The 24,532-nt window shown below is 35.1% G+C and overlaps 1 protein-coding gene across 2 annotated transcripts in view; it reads left to right on the top strand.

Moving 5' to 3' along the window:
* SPRED1 (sprouty related EVH1 domain containing 1) overlaps window positions 1-24,532 on the top strand; it is a 121,657-nt gene that overhangs the window by 85,894 nt on the left and 11,231 nt on the right. For both annotated transcript variants that reach the window (XM_078053394.1, XM_036071066.2), the window contains exon 5: window positions 12,218-12,367. In XM_078053394.1, the coding sequence (XP_077909520.1) occupies window positions 12,218-12,367 (150 nt within the window). The remainder of the gene's footprint in view (window positions 1-12,217; window positions 12,368-24,532) is intronic.

The raw sequence follows: 24,532 nt of genomic DNA, 5'->3' as shown, positions 1-24,532 counted from the left end.
GTAATTTTACTAAGAGCAATTTTTATATAAAGTTTTAATTCTTGGTTTTACATTCTGTAGTGTTTTTAAAATAGATTATTAAATTACATTCCTTTTGATAGAATCTAATTCTCCTCCCCCGAGTGTACATTATGCTTAGTAGTTTCTTCACAAAGAGACTTAACGATAGAAGTGACAGAATGTGACTTCCAAGGGTAGATCATAAAAGACATTGTAGCTTCTTTCTGGTTCTCTTGAGTTACCTGTACTAGAAAATGACAACTGTCCTGGGTAGAGGACACTCAAGCAATCCAATGGAGACGTCTATGTGGTGAGGAACTGAAGTCTTGTGACAGTAACAGTGTTAGTGAGCCACCTGGGAAGCAGGTCATTTACTCCCAAACAAACCTTTAGATGACTATAGCCGTAGTTGATGTTTTGATTGTAACTTCATTGGAGACTGTGAGCTAGAACCTATTAACAGGTAAGCTGTTATTGAATTCCTGACCTGCAGAAATTATAAAATGTTAAGTGTTAATTGAAACGTCTAAGTTTGGGGGTAATTTGTTACTAATACAGATTTAGGTACCCATAAATGTGGTGCTACCGTAACAAATACTTTAAAATGTGGGATAGACTTTGAACTTGGACAGTAGATGGAAAGCTTAATGTCAAGCCTTTGACAAGACTGCCAGTAAAGGCTTAAATGAAAATGAAGAAAACCATATTGGAAACTGGCAGAAAGGTTAGTAACACTGTCACTTGCAGTAATGTGGGCCTTAGAAAATGTATCTAATGAGCTAGGTGATCTAGCTAAGGAGATTTTCAAGCTAAAGGTTAAAACTGTTGCTTGGTTTCTTCTTTCTGCTTACGGTAAATAGGGTAGGGAAGGGCTCCTAAACAAAATGGAGCCAGGACCCGCTGGTTTGAAAATTCTCATCCTCTTAGTATATCAAACTATGCTAAAATTAGGAAATGGCTTCCAGGCAAAGATCAAATCCAGGGCACTCTCAGAATAGCTTTGTCTAAAGATGAAGCCAAGTGTGTGATTTATAAAATCCTTTCTTAAGACCTCAGACAGATCTAAGGTATGCCTCCAAGAACCTTTCAATCAAAGTGATAGGGCTTATTATCAGATTAGGGTATCCCTTAGCAAAAATTTAAAGTAGAGAAGAGTTTATCTCAGATTTGTGACTGCTTTTTTGTCTTAATGGTGTGAACCCCGATAAGAATCACAAGAGAGCCACAGTGTTTTCAAAAGAGTTATTTTGGCAGAAGTATCACCACCTTGGACTGAAGAGTGACCCTTTAGATCCCAAAAATTCTACTGGTAGAAGGCAGGTTAAAACATTCTATACACATGTATGTAAACATGGGCTGCCTTTCATAAAATGGAAGGGTGACTCAGAAATCAGAGACCAGATCTCCAAGGCCAGAGCCAAGAGCCATGGAGAATTATTCCCAGGTCCTAAGTTCTCTTCAAGCAACTTGTAAGATGTTTCTACCTTGATTTCAGAATTACTTTGGATCAGTGACTCCATTGTGCTTCCCATTTTCTTTTGTACATGATGGTTTTCCTCTGCCTATCCTATCCTTGTATTTGGCGTATGTGTAGGGCAGATAAGTTGTCACTTTAGTTCCCAGGTCTTCACTTTGGGAGAAATTATACTCAGATGATTGTACTTAAGGAACTATACCTGAGAAGTTTCATCTGTACATGGATCTATTTAGATCACAACATCCTGGATGTGAAGTTGTTGCTCTAAAGGAATAAGACTTGGGGGAGTCTTGGGAGGGGGATGAAGTGTATTTTGTATATGAGAAAACTGTAAATTATTTGTCCAAAGAGTGGTGAACAGTAGTGGTTTTAAAATATGTCCACAAATTCTTTCATACTACTGTCTTCACTCTAGTCTAATTCCCCTCTCTTTGAGTGTCACTGTACTTAGTGACTCACTTCTAACAAATAGAATGTGAAGGAAGTAAGGGTAGATCTTAAGAAAATTTGTGGCTTCCATCTTGCTCTTTCTCTTGGATCACTCTCTTTGGGAGGAGCCTGCTACTGTGTGCAAGGACACTTGAGAGGTTCTGTGAAGAGATCCATGTGGTGAGGAACTGAGACCTTGTTTAAATAGCCAGCAAGGAAACGGGTCGATCTTGGAAGAAAGTCCTCCAGCCCCAAACAAACCTTCAGATAACTTCAGCCATGGATATTACCTTTATTGCAACGTCCTGAGGGACTGTGAGCCAGAGCCATTCAGCTAAGTTTCTCACTCACAGAAACTGTGAGATAATAAATGTTTGTTCTTTGAAGCTGCTGTTTTATGGTAACTTATGTGCAGGAGTAGCTAACCAGTACACGAGCAGGAAGGGAATATGATGAGAACGAAAGCTAACATCTGTAGTCATGTTCCTTTAATCCTAATCTTCATCAATTCTCAGTTTTTTAGATGATCTCTAGCTTAGGCTAAATTCTGTCTTTCAATAGAAGAGTGTGTTGTATCTTGTTTTTATAGCCCTTTTATAACTAAGAATATGTTCAAGTAGAAAAAAAGTCATCTTTATTGTTTAAAAAAGTCTGACCTGATTATATAATACATTAACCTTAATTACACCAAGAAAGGAGTGGGGGATACTGAGGTGCTAGCAAATATGTGAGATAAATTTTTCTAAACTTCCTATTTGAAAAATTTTTAAAAGAATCGATGTCCAGAATCAAAACTGCCAAAGAAAACTCTTAAATTTACCTTAGTGCCATTTATTTCATGATATGCCAAAGTTTTTAAGTGTCATTCTTATTTTGGAATATATTGGAGGTTATAAAATTATTTAACCACTTTATCAGAAATAAAGTACATCATTGTTTTGTAATTCACCTATGGGTTTGGCATAACTAAACTTTTTTTTTTTTTTTTTAAAGATTTTATTTATTTATTTGACAGAGAGAGACACAGCGAGAGAGGGAACACAAGCAGGGGGAGTGGGAGAGGGAGAAGCAGGCTTCCCGCAGAGCAGGGAGCCCGATGCGGGGCTCGATCCCAGGACCCTGGGATCATGACCTGAGCTGAAGGCAGACGCTTAACGACTGAGCCACCCAGGCGCCCCTGGCATAACTAAACATTTTGAAATTATTTTGAACACAAGTTGGCTGTGACTTATAGCAGTAATTATATCAGGTTTACTTTATTGGTGATTATTTGCAAAGACAAGGAAAATGGTTTTTAAAGAATAACCATTATCTAATTTTTTTAATCCAAAAGAGGTAGCGATTGTGTTTTATTTAGATCATTAAATGTCTTGAAGTCATTAAATATCAGAGTGGAAATCCTCTCCATTTTAAGTATTTATTTATTTATTCAACAGTTATTTGAGCACCTTTTCTGTTCTAAAGCTATACTAGACATTTGGTTATTTGTTGGTGGGCACCTTTCTGCTTTCAACAATTCCGTGTCTTTATCAGTCATCATAAATCAACAGGAAGAAGTCTACCTTTTTATTTCATATGTGTCTTTGAAGAGTTAAATAAAACACATCATCATTTGGATTTAAAATCATATCTTGCTCATCTTTCATCCCTGATGTTTTTAGTACAGTGCTGATCATATACCTCGGTGGTACCCAAGAAGGGTTTTTTATTTTTATTTTTTTAAAGATTTTATTTATTTATTTGAGAGAATGAGATAGAGATCGCATGAGAGGGGGAGGGTCAGAGGGAGAAGCAGGCTCCCCGCTGAGCAGAGAGCCCGATGCGGGACTCTATCCTGGGACTCCAGGATCATGACCTGAGCCGAAGACAGTGGCTTAACCAACTGAGCCACCCAGGCGCCCCCCAAGAAGGGTTTTTTAAAGAAAAACCTTCACACTTAGAATTTTTAACCTAAGCTGTAAAAAGGTATGAATGTTGTTTTCATTGGTTTCTTTCTTTGACTCTTTTAATGAGCCAGTTAAGGTTTGTTTTTATTTTGTTTTTTAAATGCTAGTTCATATTTGTTATAAGATCATTTTTACAGTGTTTCTCCGACCAGAGAGCAGCTCTTGTTGTTCAGATATGCTGGATTGGTTAAAAAACAAAAAAGCAAAAACCATTAAACTCACCTCACAACAGGCTGTGGTTCTAAGAGGAAAAGATCTCAGATTTCATGCTTTTGGGAAGAAGAAAGATGACACTTAATTGATCCGAAGTGAAAGTTGTCTTATTTTTTCTTTTGGCCACTGAGAAATGCTTGACTAACTTACTCTTTTAGAATTTGATAGTGTCATTTCTGAGCCAGAGTGATTTAAGAGATTATGATTTACAGTTACTGATTGTTTAATGTAACTTTGCTTTAAGAAGGGGGATAGGAATTGTTTATGTACTAACTTTCAAAAGTGGGTAACATTTTAATAAGGCTCTATATCTGAAAACTAAGTGGATAGGCATTATTCTTTTTTAAAGACTTATTTACTTAGAGGAAGGGAGGGAGAGTGCAAGTCCTTGAGCAGGGTGTGGGGTAGAGGGAAGGAATCTCCAGCAGACCCACTGAGTGCGGAGCCGCAATTGGGGGACTCAGTCTCACAACCCTGAGATCATGACCCAAGCCAGAATCAAGAGTCGGATGCCCAACTGGCGAGCCACTAAGGCACCCCTGTGGATAGGCATTATTTAGCTAGCAAATTGTTGTTATGTTACTGTGACTGTCACTATCCTACATTAAGTACTAACCCATAGTTGAGTTCCCAAAACTTTAGTATATTTCAGGTTGAGTTTTATTATCTAACAAGGGAGCAAAAGAACTGTATAACCTTTTTGCATAATGGTTTTTTATTTACATTTTTTTCTTGACTCTTAGACTAATACATCTTCAAGTAGAATATTTGGGTAGTTAGAAAATTATAAAGAAGAAATCAGGAATCATTTATTCCTACCCAGAGATAACTGCTATTCTGCCTAGGTTTTTCTTTGTTGTTTTGTACTGTATTCAAATACATATTTCTTTATTTTATTTTTTTAAAGATTTTATTTATTTATTTATTTGACAGAGAGAGAGCGCACAAGCAGGGTGAGAGGCAGAGGGAGAGGGAGAAGCAGACTCCCTGCTGAGCAGGGAGCCTGCCGAGGGACTTGATCCCAGGACCCTGGGATCATGACCTGAGCCAAAGGCAGACGCTTAACGACTGAGCCACGCAGGCACCCCATATTTCTTTATTTTAAAGTACCACAAAAATCTGTCTCTTTTCCATTTTGATTGTGTGTGTTAGGGGGGGATATTTTAAAGATTTTATTTTTAAGTAATCCCTGTACCCAGTGTGGGGCTCAAACCTATAGCGCTGAGATCAAGAGTCTCATACTCCGTGGACTGAGCCAGCCAGGCACCCCTTGATTGTGTTTTGAAAGGAGATTTGTTTGTATTGGTGATGGTAGTGATGGTAGTTGGAATTTAAGTAGTATAAATCCTAAAATTTGAACCCACAAAGTCTGACTTCAGAGTTTTTGCATTTAGCCATTATAATCGTGTAACTATGCCAAACAATTTATTTAACCATTCATGTTTTATTGAAACTTTATTTTCCACAGCCTCTTACATTAATTTGTGTTGGAATTTTTCCGAGTGTGACCTTAGGATAAAATCTTAGAAATAGATTTACCAGTTACAGGTTTATATACATTTATATAGTTACCAGGAACAATGTAACTGCTGCCTAATAACTAAAAAATAAATTAACAGACAATAAACAGTTCCTGAAAACCTAACACCACATTTAAGTCAAACTAACTTTATTAGAAAAGTAGTTTAGTTTGCGTGTTGATTAACCTAGGGTAGAGGACTTGTTTTCTTTTTTCTGTTTTTGTGGGACATTATGTCTTGGTACATTTCTCATTCCTTCCATGTTGTTTCATCACTGATTACTATGTTCAGATTGCTTAAACAAAATCCTGTATGTGCTATTAGTGTTTTTAGACAAAGCTCATAGACAAATGCAAGATAAAAACTCACAGGTTAGTGTATTCTTACTCTTAAACTAATCAAAGGAACTGAAGAAATTTAATGAGCAGAATAGGAGATAATTGTGGTCAAATCCAAAATGAATTGCTACTGGGTGCTACACCAAAATATTAATGGTGATTTTGCTGGGCTTGTGGAATTGTAATTTTTTTCTGTGCTTCCCATGTTTGCATAATTTGAGTATATAATTTTAAATGCCAAAAGAATAGCACTTTTGGTAGCATTTTAACATATGCAATGCTAAAATATAAGACTTCTTTATCAAAGAACGTTTTAAAATTCTTCCATCATGCTAAAATTAACTAATAATATAATTACTAAAATCTTCTTTTGTTGGATATAACCCAGCCATACATTTTCAAACCTGTGTTTTGTGATATACAAATACAAGAGTAAAGTTCTTGAGCAGTAAGTAGACTGATAACACTTTTTTCACACCTGATTATTCGTTGGGAATCATTTATTTAAAAAGGTTTGTAGAACAACGCTAAGATGTCTCTACTCAGAATTACACAGTAGGAAGGGATAAAGGAAGGAGAGAAGCAAAGTCTGTTTCTATTTTCTCTGCGGCTGTCATCTAGCCTTATGTTCTGATAGAGGGCTACAGCTGGAATTATTTTCTTGCTTTACCCAGCATCCTTTTGCCTCTACACATAAAATTGCTATAGTAGTCTTAGAAAAAGGAAAAGCTAAACAATCTCTTAGCAACCATAGGAGAATAATTATTATACCAGCCTCTGAGAGTGAAGCAGATTTCCATTGTATATTAAATATTGGCATAGGTTACTATATAGATAATACAGATGAGCCTATGCCAGCACAATACTAAGAGCATTGAATGTGGGTGTGTATGACTGCTATAGATAATTTTTTTAAAGCTAGAGATCATGCAAATGTATGTACAGTCTTTATGTATATCATATGTTAAATTTTCTGCTCTTGTGAAAGATTTTTGGCATTTCCCACCACCTAACTTTAGAATATGTCCATGTTCCCATAGTAATTGTTACTTTTAAGGGGTTGTAATTCAGTTAAAAACATTCAAATTTGACTAAGCCTGAACACTTTTTACTCAGTTGTATCCAACTTAAGAAAGTTTTGGTTATTACTAATTTTAATTATGGAAATAGTGCAGATAATGTTTTTAGAAAATAAAGTATTTTTCTTATTTGACAAATAAGATTGGCAAAGATCGGTTAAGTGGTAAAGCCCAGTATGAACAGAGATGTGAGGAAATGATCCCTCTGTAATATACTATCGAGGGGTTTTCAAATGATACATAAGCTTGCTAGAAGGTAGCTTGGTAATATAATGGGAATATATGCATATTCTTTAGTGATTCTATTTATGGGAATTAATCCTAAGGAAATAATATTACCACTGCACCAAGATGTATGTATAAGGACATGCACTGCAACATATATAACAGAAAGTAGGAAGGAATCTAAAGGTCCATAATTAGAGTACTGCTTATAGAATAGATGACACACACAAATACTGAACTTCTTTGCAAGCATTTCAAAGCACAGGGTACATCTTTATATATTGATGTGGTGAGAGGTCCATGATATATTATGAAGGAAAAACACCACATGGATAGACTGTCTACAGTATAAATGGAACCATATTATACATAGGATATGAACAAATATACATGCATTAAGAAGTCTGGAAAGCTCTTTGTCAAATAGTAGGTGTTATTCCATGGGTTTGGGATTATGGGCAGAATTTTTCTGTGTAATTTGAACTTTTACATTTATTAAAATTATTTGTGGGTGAAGATTTTTTTGTTAAGGAGTTCTTTTTCTACATTTTTTGTCCTGTTAAACCAAATTTACTCCCAAGAGTCTATATTAGTATAATGTGATCTGATTTGTGGATGGTTGCATATTAGAGATTATTTATATGATACTATATGACAGGCATAATTATAAGCCCTAGGGATAAAATGTAGGCAAAGTCTCCCATTACTGGCTCTTGGCAGAAATATAAATAAAAGAACACTTAGAATATAGGGTGATAGATACAAGTATTTTTGAGGAACTTTAGAGGAGGGAATGATTAAGTTGGGAATGGATCACCAAAGACTTTTTAAGAGTTTATAGCTGACATTATAAAGAGTTTTTCTTGTGGAAGAATTGAAGATAGTCATTGTGGGCAGAGGAAATGGCATGTACGAAGAATCAGAAGTGTGAAAAGTCAAATGGTAAGAAACAAGTACATCAATATTTCTGAAACCAAAAGATTTGAGGATGCAATAGTATTAGGAGCCATGGTAAAATAACAAACCTATGCATTCATTTTTTAGTTCTTTTGTTCATTCTCAGAGTTTCTTGTTGCAGAAAGAAAATATTATGTAACTTTTAGTAAGACTGATCCATTATTATAGAAATTAAATAGCAGATAGACACATAAAAGTGCAAGTTGTGATAATGCCTGGGCTTGGTGAGAATATAGATATGTGAATTGTTAGCACTACCTTGGAAACATAGGTATATCCTGTAGGTATATCTTGTAATCCACCATTTTTATTCCTGGATATTTACCAGAAAACCCTCTTGTACATATATACCATAAGGTCTGTAAAAGAATGTTCTTAGCAACATTGTTGAAATAGGCCAAAAAATAAAAATAAAAAAAATAACTGGGGGGAGAGGGCCCATTTCTATGGATTTGTGTAAATTATATTTCTTATGAAGGTGTTCCTCAGACAATACTGATTTTCTTCCCTTCCACTCTCCAGTATGTGCAGGATTCCCCAAGAGAGCTTTGGTAATTGGAAATCTTAGAAAGGTTGAGCAGAAAAACAAATAGATTTGCATGAATAGCCTTCCCCAAGTCTGGAAACAAGGAGATCAGTTAAAAGCCTACTGAAATAAGATAGGCAAAAAAGATAATGAGGGCAAAAAAGATAATGAGAGAAAATGGATTTGAAAGATACTCAGAAGGTGAACTTGTTTAGAAAATAATTTTTTTTAATCGACAGATATCTTGCATGAATCTAGGAGGGTTTGGGGCAAGGGTTGAAGAATGTCTTAGTTCATCATTTCACATAGAGAGTGGGGGGGGAATGTATTTAAGCCAAAAAGCATATGACTAATTCCCTAGTTGAATAACTTGAATATTTTAATAGGATATATTTATATTTCAAAATATTATAATTCGGTATCACAAACAAGGGAAAAAGTATATACCTAGATTTTAAGAGAAATTTTGGCCAACATAAAAGTAAAGCTCTAGAAAAATTGGAAAATTACTCATAATCAAACCATCAAGGATAGGTGTTAACATTCCTTTTATATCATTTCAGTCTTTTATTTTGTTATGGTTATGATAATACTGTAAATTTTGTATACTGTTTAACACTAAATGTTTCCCCATATAGTGGATATTAGTCATAAGCCTAATTTCAGATGACCACTCAATATTCCATTAAGTGGGGATACCATAATTTATGTAACCATCCCCATATTTTGGGACATTAGGGTTATTTCTTCATTTTTACTATTAAAAGTAATTCTGTTGAACCACAGACCTGTACCTCTGAAACAAATAATACATTATATGTTAAAAAACAAAAAAAAGAAGATAGCAGGAAGGGAAAAATGAAGGGGGGGAAATTGGAGGGGGAGACGAACCATGAAGAGACTATGGACTCTGAGAAACAAACTGAGGGTTCTAGAGGGGAGAGGGGTGGGGGGATGGATTAGCCTGGTGATGGGTATTAAAGAGGGCACGTATTGAATGGAGCACTGGGTGTTAGATGCAAACAATGAATCATGGAACACTATATCAAAAAAAAAAGTAATTCTGAGAAAAATAATTTTGCCTAAAGCTTCTCCCATTTAGTACTTTTTTTTTCTTTGCAAGATTCAAGACTTTGTCAAAATGTTTTAAAAACCTTTGATACATTCTACTGAAATCATTTTTCACAAATGGTTGTTCCACATTTTACTTGTGTATGTAGAATTAGCAATGACTAAGAATGGCCATTTTACTTATTACTGCTTTTTTAAAAACTTTTCCAGTATACATCTAAATTTATAACTTGCTGAAAGAGATATAATTAAGTAGTAGGAAAATACTCTCCCAGTTTGGGATTCTATAAAAATGTTAGTTTTGTTTCTCACAGTTCAAGGATAATGGGCCTTATTGTAGATTGTAGTCTGTACAATACATTGAGGGAAGGAGTTGTTTGTTTTTACCATATGAGACACCTGAAGGATGTTTCCCTTATTTTATTATCTGAGACCCATTTAGGTGTGTAGTTAAAAATTCACTGTGTGATGTGAACTGTAGTTATTAGGTAAATTCTAGCTGTTTTGGCAAACATTTTTAAGTAGAGCTAAATTATTTGTTACCCAAACAATAAACACATTTTTATTTATTTAATAATGAAATAACACTCTTGATAGTTCCCTTTAAAAAATAAATGTATTCTTAATCAAAATGAAATGTGTCTTTGCTTAATGTACAGAATATAAGTAGAATTAACCCAAGTCAGTAGAGTAAAATACTTGTGTTATATAACAAGTTTATGTTTGTTCAGGTATGGACTTTTCAGTAGGCTTTATTTTACAAATCTTAAATGAATCCTCAATTAGATTGGAATTCAGTAAAATCAACCTGATCCAAATAGTTGTCACCATTATAAGTATAATTACTTTGTAATTACTACTGATATTACTACTACTGTAATTACTACTACTACTACTATAGTAATTCATGCCTGTTTACAGATTTTAATCTCTTGAGTATCCCAAGTAACCCCAAAGTTATTAGTACAGATATACCCAATTTATAATAAAACCATAATTTAGAGAAGTTAATTGCTTGAATTGCTTAAATTCTATACCTTAGCTGGATGTGACAATTTTCTAACTTAGGCCCTTTCTCTAAACCTCCCCCCCAAACCCCCATGTTTTCTTTTGTTCAGCTTGCTTATGATTTTTACAGTTACTTGAATCATTTATTTTCAAAACTGTCTCGAATATGTTAATATATTTCTTGAAATTTTTTACTCCTTCCAATTTTCAGCATGCATTTTGAAAGAATGTTTGCTGGTTACTAGTATTTAACCAACTTCCTTCTAGTAATTAATTTAGCATTAACTATCATAACTCATTGGGACAACTGTAATGAAAATCAGCTAAAAAGAACAATTAACTGGGTTTGACATTTAGTTTTAAGTGATAGTGCATTCTCAAATATATTTTTTTAAAGTTTAATTGCTTTTAGTTTTCAGGGCATTTTCACATATATTATCATCTCACTAAATCCTTAAGAAAATCCATGTGATAAAATAGCATAGGAATTATAAAAGTATTTGGTAATTGAAAAAACCAATTCCACAGAAATTAAATGTCACAAGGCTACTTTGTTCCAGAGCAAGGACTTAGAATGTGCATTTATCAACTAAAATATGTTAGCTATTTTATGAATCTTACTGCTTTAATTTTAGAGCACCAAATTTTTAATTGTTTTATTTTTTTTTAAAGCTCATAAAGGTTTACACCTTTAAGATTATTAGCCCTGTAGTGATGACTCCAAATTATTTTAGGTTAAGCCAGTGAAAGTATTCCTGTCATTTTTATTTGGCTTTCACAGTCTCTTCAAATAATTATACAATAACAGGAAAAGTAATGGCAAATAATTATCTCATTCCTTTAAACAAATTATTGTTTATGAAATTTCAAAAACATGTCATTAGGGCCTGTCATTGAGCATATCCCCTACCTAAGTCTCATGTGCATGAGTTGAATCAGCATAGTCAGGCTAATTAATTCTTTCATTCATTCAATAAGGTTATGGACTGCTGTTTTCTTTTGATCCCCTGTATCATATAACACAGCGCAGTCCTTGGTGCATAACTTTTTTAACTTGCAAGACAACACTTAAATTGATTTGTGTATCTCTGTGATAATTTCTTCATTTTCTATGTATGTTGCTTCTGTTAAAATTTAAAACTTCATTTTAATTAGATTATCTCTCTAACGTGGCATGGTTAGGCTTCTCATTCTTCCTAAGTCATTTGCTATAAGGAAGCCCATAAAGTTGATTTATTATTAATATTATTGTTATTTTATTTTGACCTGGTTCCCTAATCATGACTGTTTTGAGTTTGGGGAATTGCCATTTATAGTGATGGTAGTGGTACATAATGATTTGCTAAATACTTGCTAGAGTGAAAGTATCTTACTTTGTTTTTGTTTATATTCTGGCAACTAATGAATTTGGGGGATTATTCCCATTAGGCAACTGAAGAGGACAGTTCCAGTTCTCTAGTGAAAGATCATCTCCAGCAAGAGACAGTTGTTACCAGTGAGCCGTACAGAAGCTCAAGACCTTCTGCCTTTGAAGATCTGAATGCCAGAAGAGTTTACTTGCAGAGCCAAGCCAATCAGGTGAGAAGATTAAATATTTTTCGGTGTGTTATTCATATGTATAGAAATTGGATGTATTAGAGAAGGACATTAAGACCATCTGCCTTTATCAGACAAAATAAACAACAGAAGTCTAGGGGAATGTGATTTAACCGAACCATAAATTTGACTTTACATTTTTTGATTACAAAGGTGAAAATGGAAAGTGTGTTACGCTTTCATTCTCTGGGAGGAAGAGCCATTTCAGCCTCTTAGGAACCAAAAATTTCTCTAGCTTTACTCTACATGAAACTTCTCAGATGACAGATATTAGGAAAAATATCTTGAGCAAACATATCTGTGGCAAATACACTGATAAATTTCATAGAGTTGTTTCTTGTAGCTTAACCTCAGATACTAATAATGTATTCCTAAATCAACTCTGTGAAAGTGTTTCCTTTGGGTACTCAGTATACAACCTTCTAATTTTTCCAGCTTGATCTAAAAATGAAACCTTAATTATAGACTATAACCCTGTTTTTATGTCACTCACAAATGTTATCAAATCTGTCAGAAGACCATTCATGACCCCATTCCTCTTAGTGATAGAAACAAATGCTTTCATTGTTAAATAAGCATTTGAACCATTTCACTATGAACTCATGTGGTTTAAACTATACCCAGTATATGTCTACAAAATCAGAAGCCCATCAAAGTGGTTTTTTAAAAAATGCTTTAAAATACTCTTCTTGAGAGATGATATTTATAAGATGTATTAGTGTCCGGTGGCATAGTGGCTATGACTAAAGCCCACCTGTTTCTCATTTCATAATTCTCATTTTAACCTGAGGATCCCAAACATGCAGCTTGTTAGGGAAGAAATTTGCTTTGCATTTGCTCTTCCATCTTTCTGGAACACTTTTCCCCTAGATCTTCACAAAGTTTGCTCCTCACTTCAGGTCACTTCTTCCGTGAAGCCTTCCCTGGGCACTCTAAATAAAATAGCGACTTTTCTATCACTGTATCCTTACTCTGCTTTATTTTTCTTCATAATATTTACCATTTCCTAACTTTATGTATTTAATTTTTCTATTTGTACTTTTTGTTTGTTCCCTGATATCTTGAGAAACCTAGAAGTTTCTGAATAAAGTGAGCCTCTAGTTAACATTTGTTGAATGAGAGAATAAATAAATGCTAACAGATCAGCTTGGAAGCAAATGATGTTTTGACTCAGTTTATTCCTGTTCTTATCATTCAGTACTGGGAACTTGATTAATTTAGGATAACTTGGAGACTTTATTTTATTTTATTATTTTTTTAAATTAACATATATTATTTGTTTCAGGGGTACAAATCTGTGATTTATCAGTCCTATATAATACTCAGTGTTCATTACAACACTTACCCTCTGCAATGTCCATCACCCAGTTATCCCAGCCTTCCACCTCTCTCCTCTCCAGCAACCCTCATTTTGTTTCCAATGATGAAGAGTCTCTTACAGTTTGTCTCCCTCTCTGGTTTTGTCTTGTTTCATTTTTTTCCCTCTCTTCGCCTATGATCCTCTGCCTTGTTTCTTAAATTCCACATATAAGTGAGATTATATGATAATTGTCTTTCTCTGACTGACTTATTTCACTTAGCATAATACCCTCTAGTTCCATCCACATTGTTGCAAATGGCAAGATTTCATATTTTTTATGGCTGTGTAATATTCCATTGTATATATATACTGGGGAGGGGGACTTGATTTTAATGACTCAGTGGCATTCCTTAGAATTCATTTTAAGATTAAATAGAGCTAGGGGCACCTGGGTGGCTCAGTTGGTTGGGCATCTGCCTTCGGCTTGGGTTGTGATCCCCAGGTCCTGGGATCGAGCCCCACATTGGGCTCTCTGCGCAGCGGAGAGCCTGCTTCTCCCTCTGCCTCTGTCTGTCGCTCTGTCTACTTGTGCTCTCTCTCTGTCAAATGAATAAATAAAATCTTAAAAAAAAAAGAATAAATAGAGCTAGGACTTTTGAGGTGCTAGGCATTAAGTAGCTTCTCTCTTTCCCCACTCCCATTGTTCCCCTCTATCTTGTTCATACAAACTCAGTATGACCATTTATCTCTGTCTTTCTTTACGTATCCATTTCATTCTTTTTCTCTATGGCCTAGGTTCTTTGTTGCCTCATTGATTAGTAGTGTATTATGACTATCAGAATGTCAGGCTTAGCCCTTTAGTCGACATGACATTCCAGCCTAGATCGCTATAGTCCCAAACCAATTCCATACTCTTATAAGAAGGAAGCTGATTGGCTCAGCTTAGGGCAAGTTTATTTATATATTCTACATAGCTCTCCATTCCAAGGTTACAGGATGAGCCGATTAGGCAGAGAAGAGATAAAATGATGCACACTCTATCCAACATTGCCACTTTTGGGCAGAGCTCCAGTTCTAGGCTATTTTACAAGTTTATGGCTTGCCTTCGTGTTAAGTGCCAGATCCTGGTTTAATCATAATTATGGCTGATTGGCAGGAGAATGGCAAGGCTAATCATGGCAACCTTGGAGCAAGGAGATGTTTCTTTTTGTCTTGTGTAAATTTAAGCTATGTGTTTTACATTTCCTGCCTAAACTTGTTATTTTGCCGTTTTCCATAAGGTCTGTTTGCTTAATAGAACCAAACTAGGCATTGGGGAAAAAGTTGTTCCCTGGATAGAAATTTCTCCAACAGTGGGTAAGATCTTGGGCTTCAGACAAAGGCAGATCTAGTTTTAAATCTTGTCCTTTTAATTGACTTACAATTACAAAACTAATGCTCTCTGTCTTACTGTTTCCTCATATGTAAATATCAATAATAAAACTTACTCCCATAGTGTTATTTTAGGGGTTAAGGAAGATCATTCATTCATGCAAACATTGATATGTATATGGAATATATGCATATTAAAAATGTTAGAGTACCTACTATGTGCCAGGCCCTATTCTAAGCCCTGAGAATAGCTGTGAACAAGAAAGATACGAGCTCTAGCCTCATGAAGGATATAAATGCTAGTAGGGGAGATAGACTGTTAAACAAGTTAAACCAATAATATTTCAGATAGTAATAGTGCTATGAAACAAAGTAATGGGAAATAGAATAGTAGGAATATACAGGGAAATAGACTAGTAGGGATTATACAGATCTATAAGATGATAGGGAAGATCCTCTGGGGAGCTATTTATATGGAGATACGAATAATACCAAAACAAAACATAATAGCCATATGAAAATCCAGGGGTGAAGGGTGGGATATCCAAGCAGGAGCTTGGTATTTCAGAGAAACAGGCTGATGGAGCTGCAGTTTAGTGAGTAAAGGTGGTAATATACTGCAAGTTACAGTTAGAGAATTTGGTAGAGTTTGGATAGTGTAGCCTATTGGGAGGAGTAGGAATTTTGTTCTAGTTTCAGTGAGAAGCAATTCAAAGGTTTTTAATCTCCAATAAAGGTCCCATTTACATTTAAAAACATTATTATGGCTTCTGTGTGGACAGTTAGGATGAGGTCATGAGTGGAATTAAGACCAATTTTGAAGCTATTGTTTTCATCCAGGTAAAAGATTTTGGTGATTTGGATTAGACAGAAATGATGAGAAATGGTGAGATAAGGGGTAAATTCTGGAAGGAAGAGCCAAAAAAGTCTTGATAATAGTTTAGAGTCCAGGATGCCTTCTGAGTTTGAGGTCTAAGCAATGGAATGAGTGATGGTGCCATTATCTGAGATGGACAAGACTAGGACAGTTACCTCTGTCACCACCAATACAGTGCCGTTCCCACTTCCCACTCCTTTCGGCCCAGAGTGAAAGACTTGCCTAATATCCAGAGGTTGTATGTTAGGACATGTAGGCTCTTATATTCTGAATGATGTATGTCATGATTAAGTAAACTGTCATGATTATTTCACGGTGAAAAAAACTGTCATGATTATTTCATGGTGAAAATAGATGGATCTTAAATCTTTCTTGTGATCAGATAGTTTTTAAATGTTTACTTAAGTTCTACTTTCCCCACTGGCCTCAGACTTTATAGCCCCTTTCACTTTCATGTTGGCCATTTTTCAAACACATTGGTGTTATCATCTATTGCTAGGGGTGTTTTTTCCTTCTCAGAAGATAAGACTCTTGTTTCTTTGATAGTGTTTGATTGTCTTAATTTGTTCTGTCAAACACATGAGTGTTCCCCCAGTACATAGACCTGCAATTTATATTGATATTCTTTACATTTTTCCCCTCTGATATCATGGTATATGAAGTGGCATAATGAAACCTGTTAGTATTTCTTATTCTTTTTTTTAAAGCCTGTTAGTGTTTCTTTTTGGTGTTTTTCATAAATTGAAAAAACATTACTGAAAGCAACACTTAGATTTCTGAGAATCATTCTGCTTTTACTTTGGAAGATGACTTTCATTCTCCTATTTAATTATTTTCAGATTAGTTGTTAAAGTATTATATGTGTTTTCATGTTTAGTAATTTTATCTGACCTCTGTAATTGTCTTGGGAAATCAAGAAGACTATTTAAGAATGAGATTTTATAGTCTTTTGGTGCTTCGCTAAGTGCTTTTGATTCTAATATTTCATTTGAGCAGAGCTAATATCTTTAGTTTTTGTCAGTGAAGAAATTCATGCATAGAATCATTAAGTACCTGAACAGTCACTAGATTAATACTTGCTGAATTGTTAGAATTCTAAGGTTATTTACAAATGCTAAATGTTTCTTTCTTCTACCTCCTTCCTCTTCTCCTTCTTTTCCTTTTTATTCTAGCTCAGATTAAAATATTGCCTTTTATGTTAATCAGGCAGCTTTATATTTCATTAAATCTGTAAGTATGGCTTGTTAATCCTTATCATAGCTGGTCCCTACTGTATGCTGAGTACTGTTTAAAGCACTTACATAACTAATATTGATCTTCACAACAACCTGTATGACAAACTGCCTCATTTGGGGGATAGAAATTATCCATAGTTTACGCATGTTTTTGTCTAAGTTTACTATGAAATTTTATAAGAAATGCAAGAAAAATTAATTGGTACAAGAAGGAAAAAAGTAATTTTAAGCCAGTTTTACTTTGAGAAAAAATAATAGCAAAAATAGAGGCTGAAAATAGTTTGCATACCTTTTCCAGGAATTTGGAATCAAAGCAATCCATCTGGAATCATATTTGCTCATCAACATCTAGGCATCCTAGGAAATAGGATAGTTAAGATTGGGGATATCCAGTTTAACACCTTTAAATACAAAATATGTTCCAATATCTTCAGTGATGGGCAGAAAAACTCACCAGTGGAGGAGAGAGTGGATATATGTACATCCTGAGGTAGGCCCGTGATTGATATAGTTGAGCAGTGAGAAAAAACTTGATGAAGGTAACACAAAGTTATCATCCCAGACCCTGGGAATTTATTTGGCCTACCTATTTTGGCTGAGGGAAGTATAAGCTACTCTTTTGACTGATGGGAGGGAAAAGAACTGAGCCCTTCTCCCAAAATGACAATGATGATAGTGGTGGAGTGGTTGAAGAATGTAGTCGCCATGCAAAAAACTGTAAAATAGTGCTAGGTAACTGCAGAGAGGGAAGTAAACAACATTTGGCAGGCAGCTCTTAGCATGGGGATTTTGAACATGGCTTCTGGAGCCAGACTATTAGGGAATTGAAGTCTAGCTTCTTTACAACATTTTTTTCTTTACAACTTTACAACTTTTTTTTTCTTTACAACTTTACAACTTCTCCTTATCTCCAAGATTGATGTGACATAGAGAAACAAGGGTTATGTTTTATGAGTTTGTATAACTAGACATTTAATTACACATTTTCTGATGTTAAAATAAGTGAACTCAGTTTATTAGGGATTAGAATAGAGTAGGTATTCTCCTTTAAAGCTACAGTAGAGGGGCGCCTGGGTGGCTCAGTCGGTAAGCGTCTGCCTTCGGCTCAGGTCATGCTCCCAGGGTCCTGGGATCGAACCCCACATCGGGCTCCCTGCTCAGCGGGAAGCTTGCTTCTCCCTCCCCCACTCCCTCTGCTTGTGTTCCCTCTCTCGCTACGTATCTCTTTGTCAAATAAATAAATAAAATCTTAAAAAAAAAAAAGCTACAGTGGATATTAGCTATGCATTTAATAAGTAATTACAGAAGTTTCTTAACAGGATTAATGTACACTTGCATTTGGCACAGTCCTGTTATAGTGGTATACCATTTGTCCATTTGGATGTCACCCAATAGGCCTCAGAGAGGAATTTCCCATATTACAGAATCTGGCCTTAAACTTGAAGGTCAGAAACCATATTTTGTCAGGATGTTAAGACTGGAGTCCTCTTTCATGATGTAAAATAATCAAATTTAAGAAAAATGGTTTATAAAAATCAGAATGTAAAATTTAAGCCATCATGTGGACTGTAGTACTAGTGGTAGCTTGTTTAGTACATTGTCTACATAAAATAGATCTTCATGAGATATTAGATCATTGCCAAAATCTAGCTTCATGCGAATATGCTCAACAGAGTACTTACATGCTTTGAATGTTTAATTGCCTTTGACTGGATAGCTTGATGGATCCTTCTCTACAGCAGAACAGTCTTGCCAAAAGGACTAGACTGTTTCCTTGCTGTCAAGAAATATGAAGAGTCTGAGATTTTTATCCTGGCTAACAGGTTAACCTGCCAGTTGTATGGATGCTGACAGAAGACAAGACTGGTAGATGAGAGACAAAGGTCATTATTACTCACAGCACAATAAAGTAGCATGAGCTTCATGTTTGTGTTGGTCCCCTGGACTTCCAAGTCCCATGGGGATGGCGCTGAGCTGCTCAGGTAGATGTTGCACACTCAGTGGGTTTGCATCACAGCATTGGAACCCTGGGCTTAGGGAACCCAAAGTCTTTTATAAAGGACAGTAAGTTTTGCCTGACTTTTGCCAGGGAGGGAGACAGTGTCATAGTCATATACTGGATACTAAACAAACATAACTGAAAACTGGGAAGACACTATGTTTCAGTGGTCTCACTTTACACACATCTTTGCATAGAAATAGTCTGAAACAAAGGCAAACAGTGCCTCTCCTCACTAGGTCTGCAGAAATGAGACCTAAGGAGAATTATTACCTAATACTAGCTGAAAAAACACTAGGTTTTTCCTCAAGTTATGTTTAGGTAGGCATTGTGTTTGTCTTTGACTCATTTTCAATGCTTCCATGGGCTATTTAAATCCTTTTCATGGATAGGTACGTTCTTTCAAAATGCTAATGCTCTCAGTCAGGTATTAGGTCAGTTAGGTCTAATAGACCTAGAAGCTAGCATTATAGCTCTTTTACTCAATTTTGCTTACTTTCAAGTTCCTGAAGATCATTTCATTGTGGACAAATAAAGGCGCATGTATCAATGAGCTTCTGATAGAAAATTTATGACGTATTTAGTACTTAGAAAGCAATATATATAATGAACACCTGAGAAACCAGCAAACAACTTAAAGAAATGAACACCCCCAGTCCCATTCCCTTGCTTCATTCTAGAGGTAACCATTATCTTGGATTTTGTTTACTTTGCATTCCTGTGCTTTTCTTGGTAGCTCAACCACTTATTTCTTCTTCTTTGGCCAGTGGATATTTCAGTTGTTTCCATATTTTTGTTGTTATTAGGCATACTGCTAGTGCAAACTTTCTTGTTCCAACTATTCATATGCAAGACTTTCTTCAGGGTGTATAGGAATGGGCTTTTGACATTGGTGTGTACAGAAGGCTCTGAACAAATTAGACAAATTAGTCTATAGGATTCATGTGTTCTATGAGTAAGAGATACTTACTGAGCATTTGCAAGATTATAGAAATAGCTGTGATTGTTCCTTTATAAAATGGTTTTAATTAAGTGGTCTTCTATGACCTTGTTTCTGAGTAATCTGAGTAATAAAATTTTCAGTGACATTTCTCCATTTTTAGTTTTATTTATGGGCAATATCTCTTAGCTAATGGTAGTTTTTCACTCTCCTTAAGGGGGTTTTGATGAATAGATACTCTAAATTTTAATGCAACTGAATTTATCATTCTTTTTCCTGATGGTGTTTCTACAAATTCCTCCCTATTTTTGTCTCAAAGGTTTTCTCCCTATTCTAAAAGTTTTAAATTTGTTTGTAACCCACTTCAAACTAATTTCTGTGGTAGTGATCCAATTTTATTTTTTCCATATAGATAATAGATAATTAATTATTCCCACACCATTTATTGGATTCCTTCCCCCACTGATAAGCAGTGCCATATCTTCATATATCAAGTTGCATGTTTTGAATCCTTTTTTAAAATCTGATCAAATGCTTACTTCATTTTGTGTTTACTTCAGATCCCATTTTCTTCGTGACACCTTCCCAGACCATTGAATCCATGGTGATTTCTTCTCCTGTTAACTCCTGAATTCTTACACATTCCACCTTAAGTTATAATTACATAACTTTGTAAGCTTATGCTTTATCCTTTTACCTCAGTGAGGATAAGAACCATTTTTCTACTTTATCATGCTTTCCATAGTGCCTAGTATTATATATTTTTTAGGAAATCAAATATAGTTGCATACTGAAACTAAAAGGAAAACTGAATGGGAAATGTCAGCTCATAATTTTTCACACTATATAGAAATAGGTAGACATAGGAGGATGCATAATAAAGACAGGTTAGAGAAAGTAAACTCCATAATCCAGAAATTGTACTTCATCCCACATTAATCATTTAGTCCTTCCTCATAATTAAAATTGGAATGCTTCTGTTTCTCTTTATGGTCCTACTATGTGACTAAAGTGCTAAAGTAAAATTTTAAAACTGTAGGAAACAAGGCTGGGAATGAAATAATTTATTTAAGTCCTTAACTATTTTATTTTCTTTTAGAGAGAGAGAGAAAGAGAGCATGAGCAGGGGGGAGGGGGAGAGGGAGAAGCAGACTCTAAGCAGGAAGCCTGATGTGGAACTCGATCCTTGGACCCTGCGATCATGACCTGAGCTGAAGGCAAATGCCTAACCAACTGAGCCACCCAGGCACCCCTGTCCTTAACTATTTTTATTAAACTTCTTTTTTGTTTAAGATACTACTAAGTAGGTGGTTCATGTTGGATATGCCCATTTAAATTCATTATTGAGTTGAAGTATACAAACTTTTTAATCCAGCAATTCTACTTTTAGGAATTTGTGATGCAGATATGCCTGGACATGTGTATTAAAAATAAATATAAAGATATTTGTTCAGTTGTGTTTATAACAGCAAAAGCTGGGGGAAAGTCTGTGTATATTAATCAGACTAGTTAAATAAATTATTCATTCAATGGAATATTAAGATGCTATTAAGCTGCTATTAAAAGAAAAGCTATATGTATAAACAGAGAAGGGTATCTGTAATGTAACAAGTGTAAGGAAGCACTAAATTTTTAAAGATCCACATAAATGCAGGCATACATGAGTGTGTGTGTAAATACATAGCCCCAAAGTGGAAAAGTACAGTTATAACTGATGAACTTACTTTGACATACCATAAGCACCCAAAATCCGTAATTTACATTTGGGTTCGGTTGGTGTTGTGCATTCTGTGGATTCAGACAAATGTGTGACATGTATCCATCATTATGGTATCATAAAGTTTTTTTATTGCCCTAAAAAATTCTCTATGTTCCGCCTATTCACCTCTACCCCACTCACCAAAACACAACTCCTGGTAACTTACCTTTTTACTATCTTTATAGTTTGCCTGTATCAGAAAGTCATATAGTTGGAATCATAAAGTTAATATAGCCTTTTCAGATTGGTTTCTTTCACTTAGTAATATGTATGTAAAATTCTTCCATGTCTTTTTTTCTAAATATTGAATAATATTCTATTGTCTGGGTATACCACACTTTATCCTTTCACCTACTGAAGGCCATCTTGGTTGCTTCCAAGTTTTAGCACTTATGAATAAAGTTGCTATAAACATTGTTGTGCTTATTTTTGCCTGGACATAAGATTTTGAATCTTTTGAGTAAATATCAAGGAGCACAATTGCTGGATCATATGGGAAGAATATGTTTAGTGTTATAAGAAATTACCAAATTGTCTTCCAAAGTATCTGTACCATTTTGAATTCCCACCAGCAGTCCTCTTTCTCCACATCCTTCCCAGCATTTGGCATTATCAGTGTTCTGAATACTGCTACTAGTTGTGTAGTGGAATCTCATTGTTTTAATTTGCATTTCCCTGATGACTTAAGGTATGTAGCATCTTCTCATTTGCTTACTTTCCATTTGTGTATCTTCCTTGGTGAAGTGTCGAGATCTTGGCCCATTTTTTTAATTGAGTTGTTTGTTTTTTTATTGTTGGTTTTTAACAATTCTTTGTATATTTTGGATAACAGTCCTTTATCAGATATCTTTTACAAATATTTTCTCCCAGTCTGTGGCTTGTCTTCTTGTTATTTTGACATTGTATTTTGCAGAGCAGAAGTTTTTAATTTTAATGAAGTCCACCTTATGAGTTCTTTCTTTCATGGATTGTGCCTTTGGTGTTGTATCTCAAAAGTCATCCCCATTTCTCCGCATCCTCACCAACATCTGTCGTTTCCTGACTAGAGGGGAGGGGGGTAGGGGGATGGGTTAGCCTGGTGATGGATATTAAAGAGGGCACGTATTGAATGGAGCACTGGGTGTTATACGCAAACAATGAATCCAGGAACACTACATCAAAAACTAATGATGTAATGTATGATGATTAACATAACAATAAAATAAAATTTTTTAAAAAAGCCACCACCGTTACCAGGGTCATCTGTTCTGTTCCACTGATCTATTTGTTCTTTTGTATCAACCACACTGTCTTGATTAATATAGCCTGGAAGTCAGGTAATGTCAGTCCTCCAGCTTTAATTCTCTTTCAATATTGTATTGGCTATTCTGGGTCTTTTGTCTCTTTCTGTAAACTTTAGAATCAGTTTGTCAGTATCCACAAAATAATTTGCTGGGGGTTTAATTGGGACTGCATTGACTCTATAGACCAATTAGGGAGGAACTGACGTCTTGAGAATATTGAGTCTCCCAATCCATGAACATGGAGTATCTCTGCATTTATTTTCTTTTATTTTGTTCATCAGCATTTTATAGTTTTGCTCATACAGATGTTATATACATATTTTGTTAGATGTATGCCCAAGTATTACATTTTGGGGAGTGCTAATGTGAATAGTACTGTGTTTTTAATGTCAAACTCTGTATGTTTATTGTTCATATATAGGAAAGTGATTGACTTTTATATATAAATCTTGTATCCTGCAGCCTTTCTATAATTGTTTGTTAGTTCTAGGAGTTGTTTTATCAGTTCTTTCAGATTTTCTACATAGATGATTATGTCACCTGTGAACAAGGACAGTTTTATTTCTTCCTTCTCAATCTATATACCTTTTATTTCCTTTTCTTAGTGCATTAGCTAGACACTCTACCTTTGGATTTAATCTTCTTTTTCAATTTCCTGTGGTCAAGACTTAGATTATTGATTTTAGGTCTTTCTTTCCTAATATATATATATGCATTTGAGGCTATAAATTTCCCTGTAAACACTTCCTTCACTCTATCCCACAATTTTCATTTCTATTTAGTTCAAAATACTTCTTAATTTCTCTTGATTTCTTCTTTGATCTACATGTTATTTAGAAGTGTGTTGTTTTGTTTAATCTCCATATATTTGGGGATTTTTCACTTACCCTTTTGTTGCTGATTTCTAGTTTAATTCCTTTGTGGTCTAAGAGCAGACATTGTGTAATTTCTGTTCTTTTAAATTCATTAAAATCTGTTTTATGGGAGTGCCTGGGTGGCTCAGTTGTTAGGCGTCTGCCTTCGGCTCAGGTCATGATCCCAGGGTCCTGGGATTGAGCCCCACATTGGACTCCCTGCTCAGCGGGACGCTTGCTGCTCTCCCTCTCCCACTCCCCCTGCTTGTGTTCCCTCTCTCACTGTGTCTCTCTCTGTCAAATAAATAAAACCTTAAAAATAAGTAAATAAATAAAATAAAATCTGTTTTATGGCCCAGAATGTGGGCCATAAATGTCTTGGTTAATGTTCATGTGAGCTTGAGAAAATATGTATTCTGCTATTGTTAAGTAGTCTATAGATGTCAGTTATATTCACTTGATTGATGGTGTTGAGTTCAGCTAGATTCTTAATGATTTTCTGCCTGTTGGATCTGTCCATTTCTGATTG

The sequence above is a fragment of the Halichoerus grypus genome, chromosome 8 (genome assembly GCF_964656455.1).
Source record: "Halichoerus grypus chromosome 8, mHalGry1.hap1.1, whole genome shotgun sequence".
Classification (NCBI taxonomy): domain Eukaryota; kingdom Metazoa; phylum Chordata; class Mammalia; order Carnivora; family Phocidae; genus Halichoerus; species Halichoerus grypus.
The sequence above is the reverse complement of the archived record's forward strand: the minus strand, read 5'-3'. Positions and strand labels throughout refer to the sequence as shown.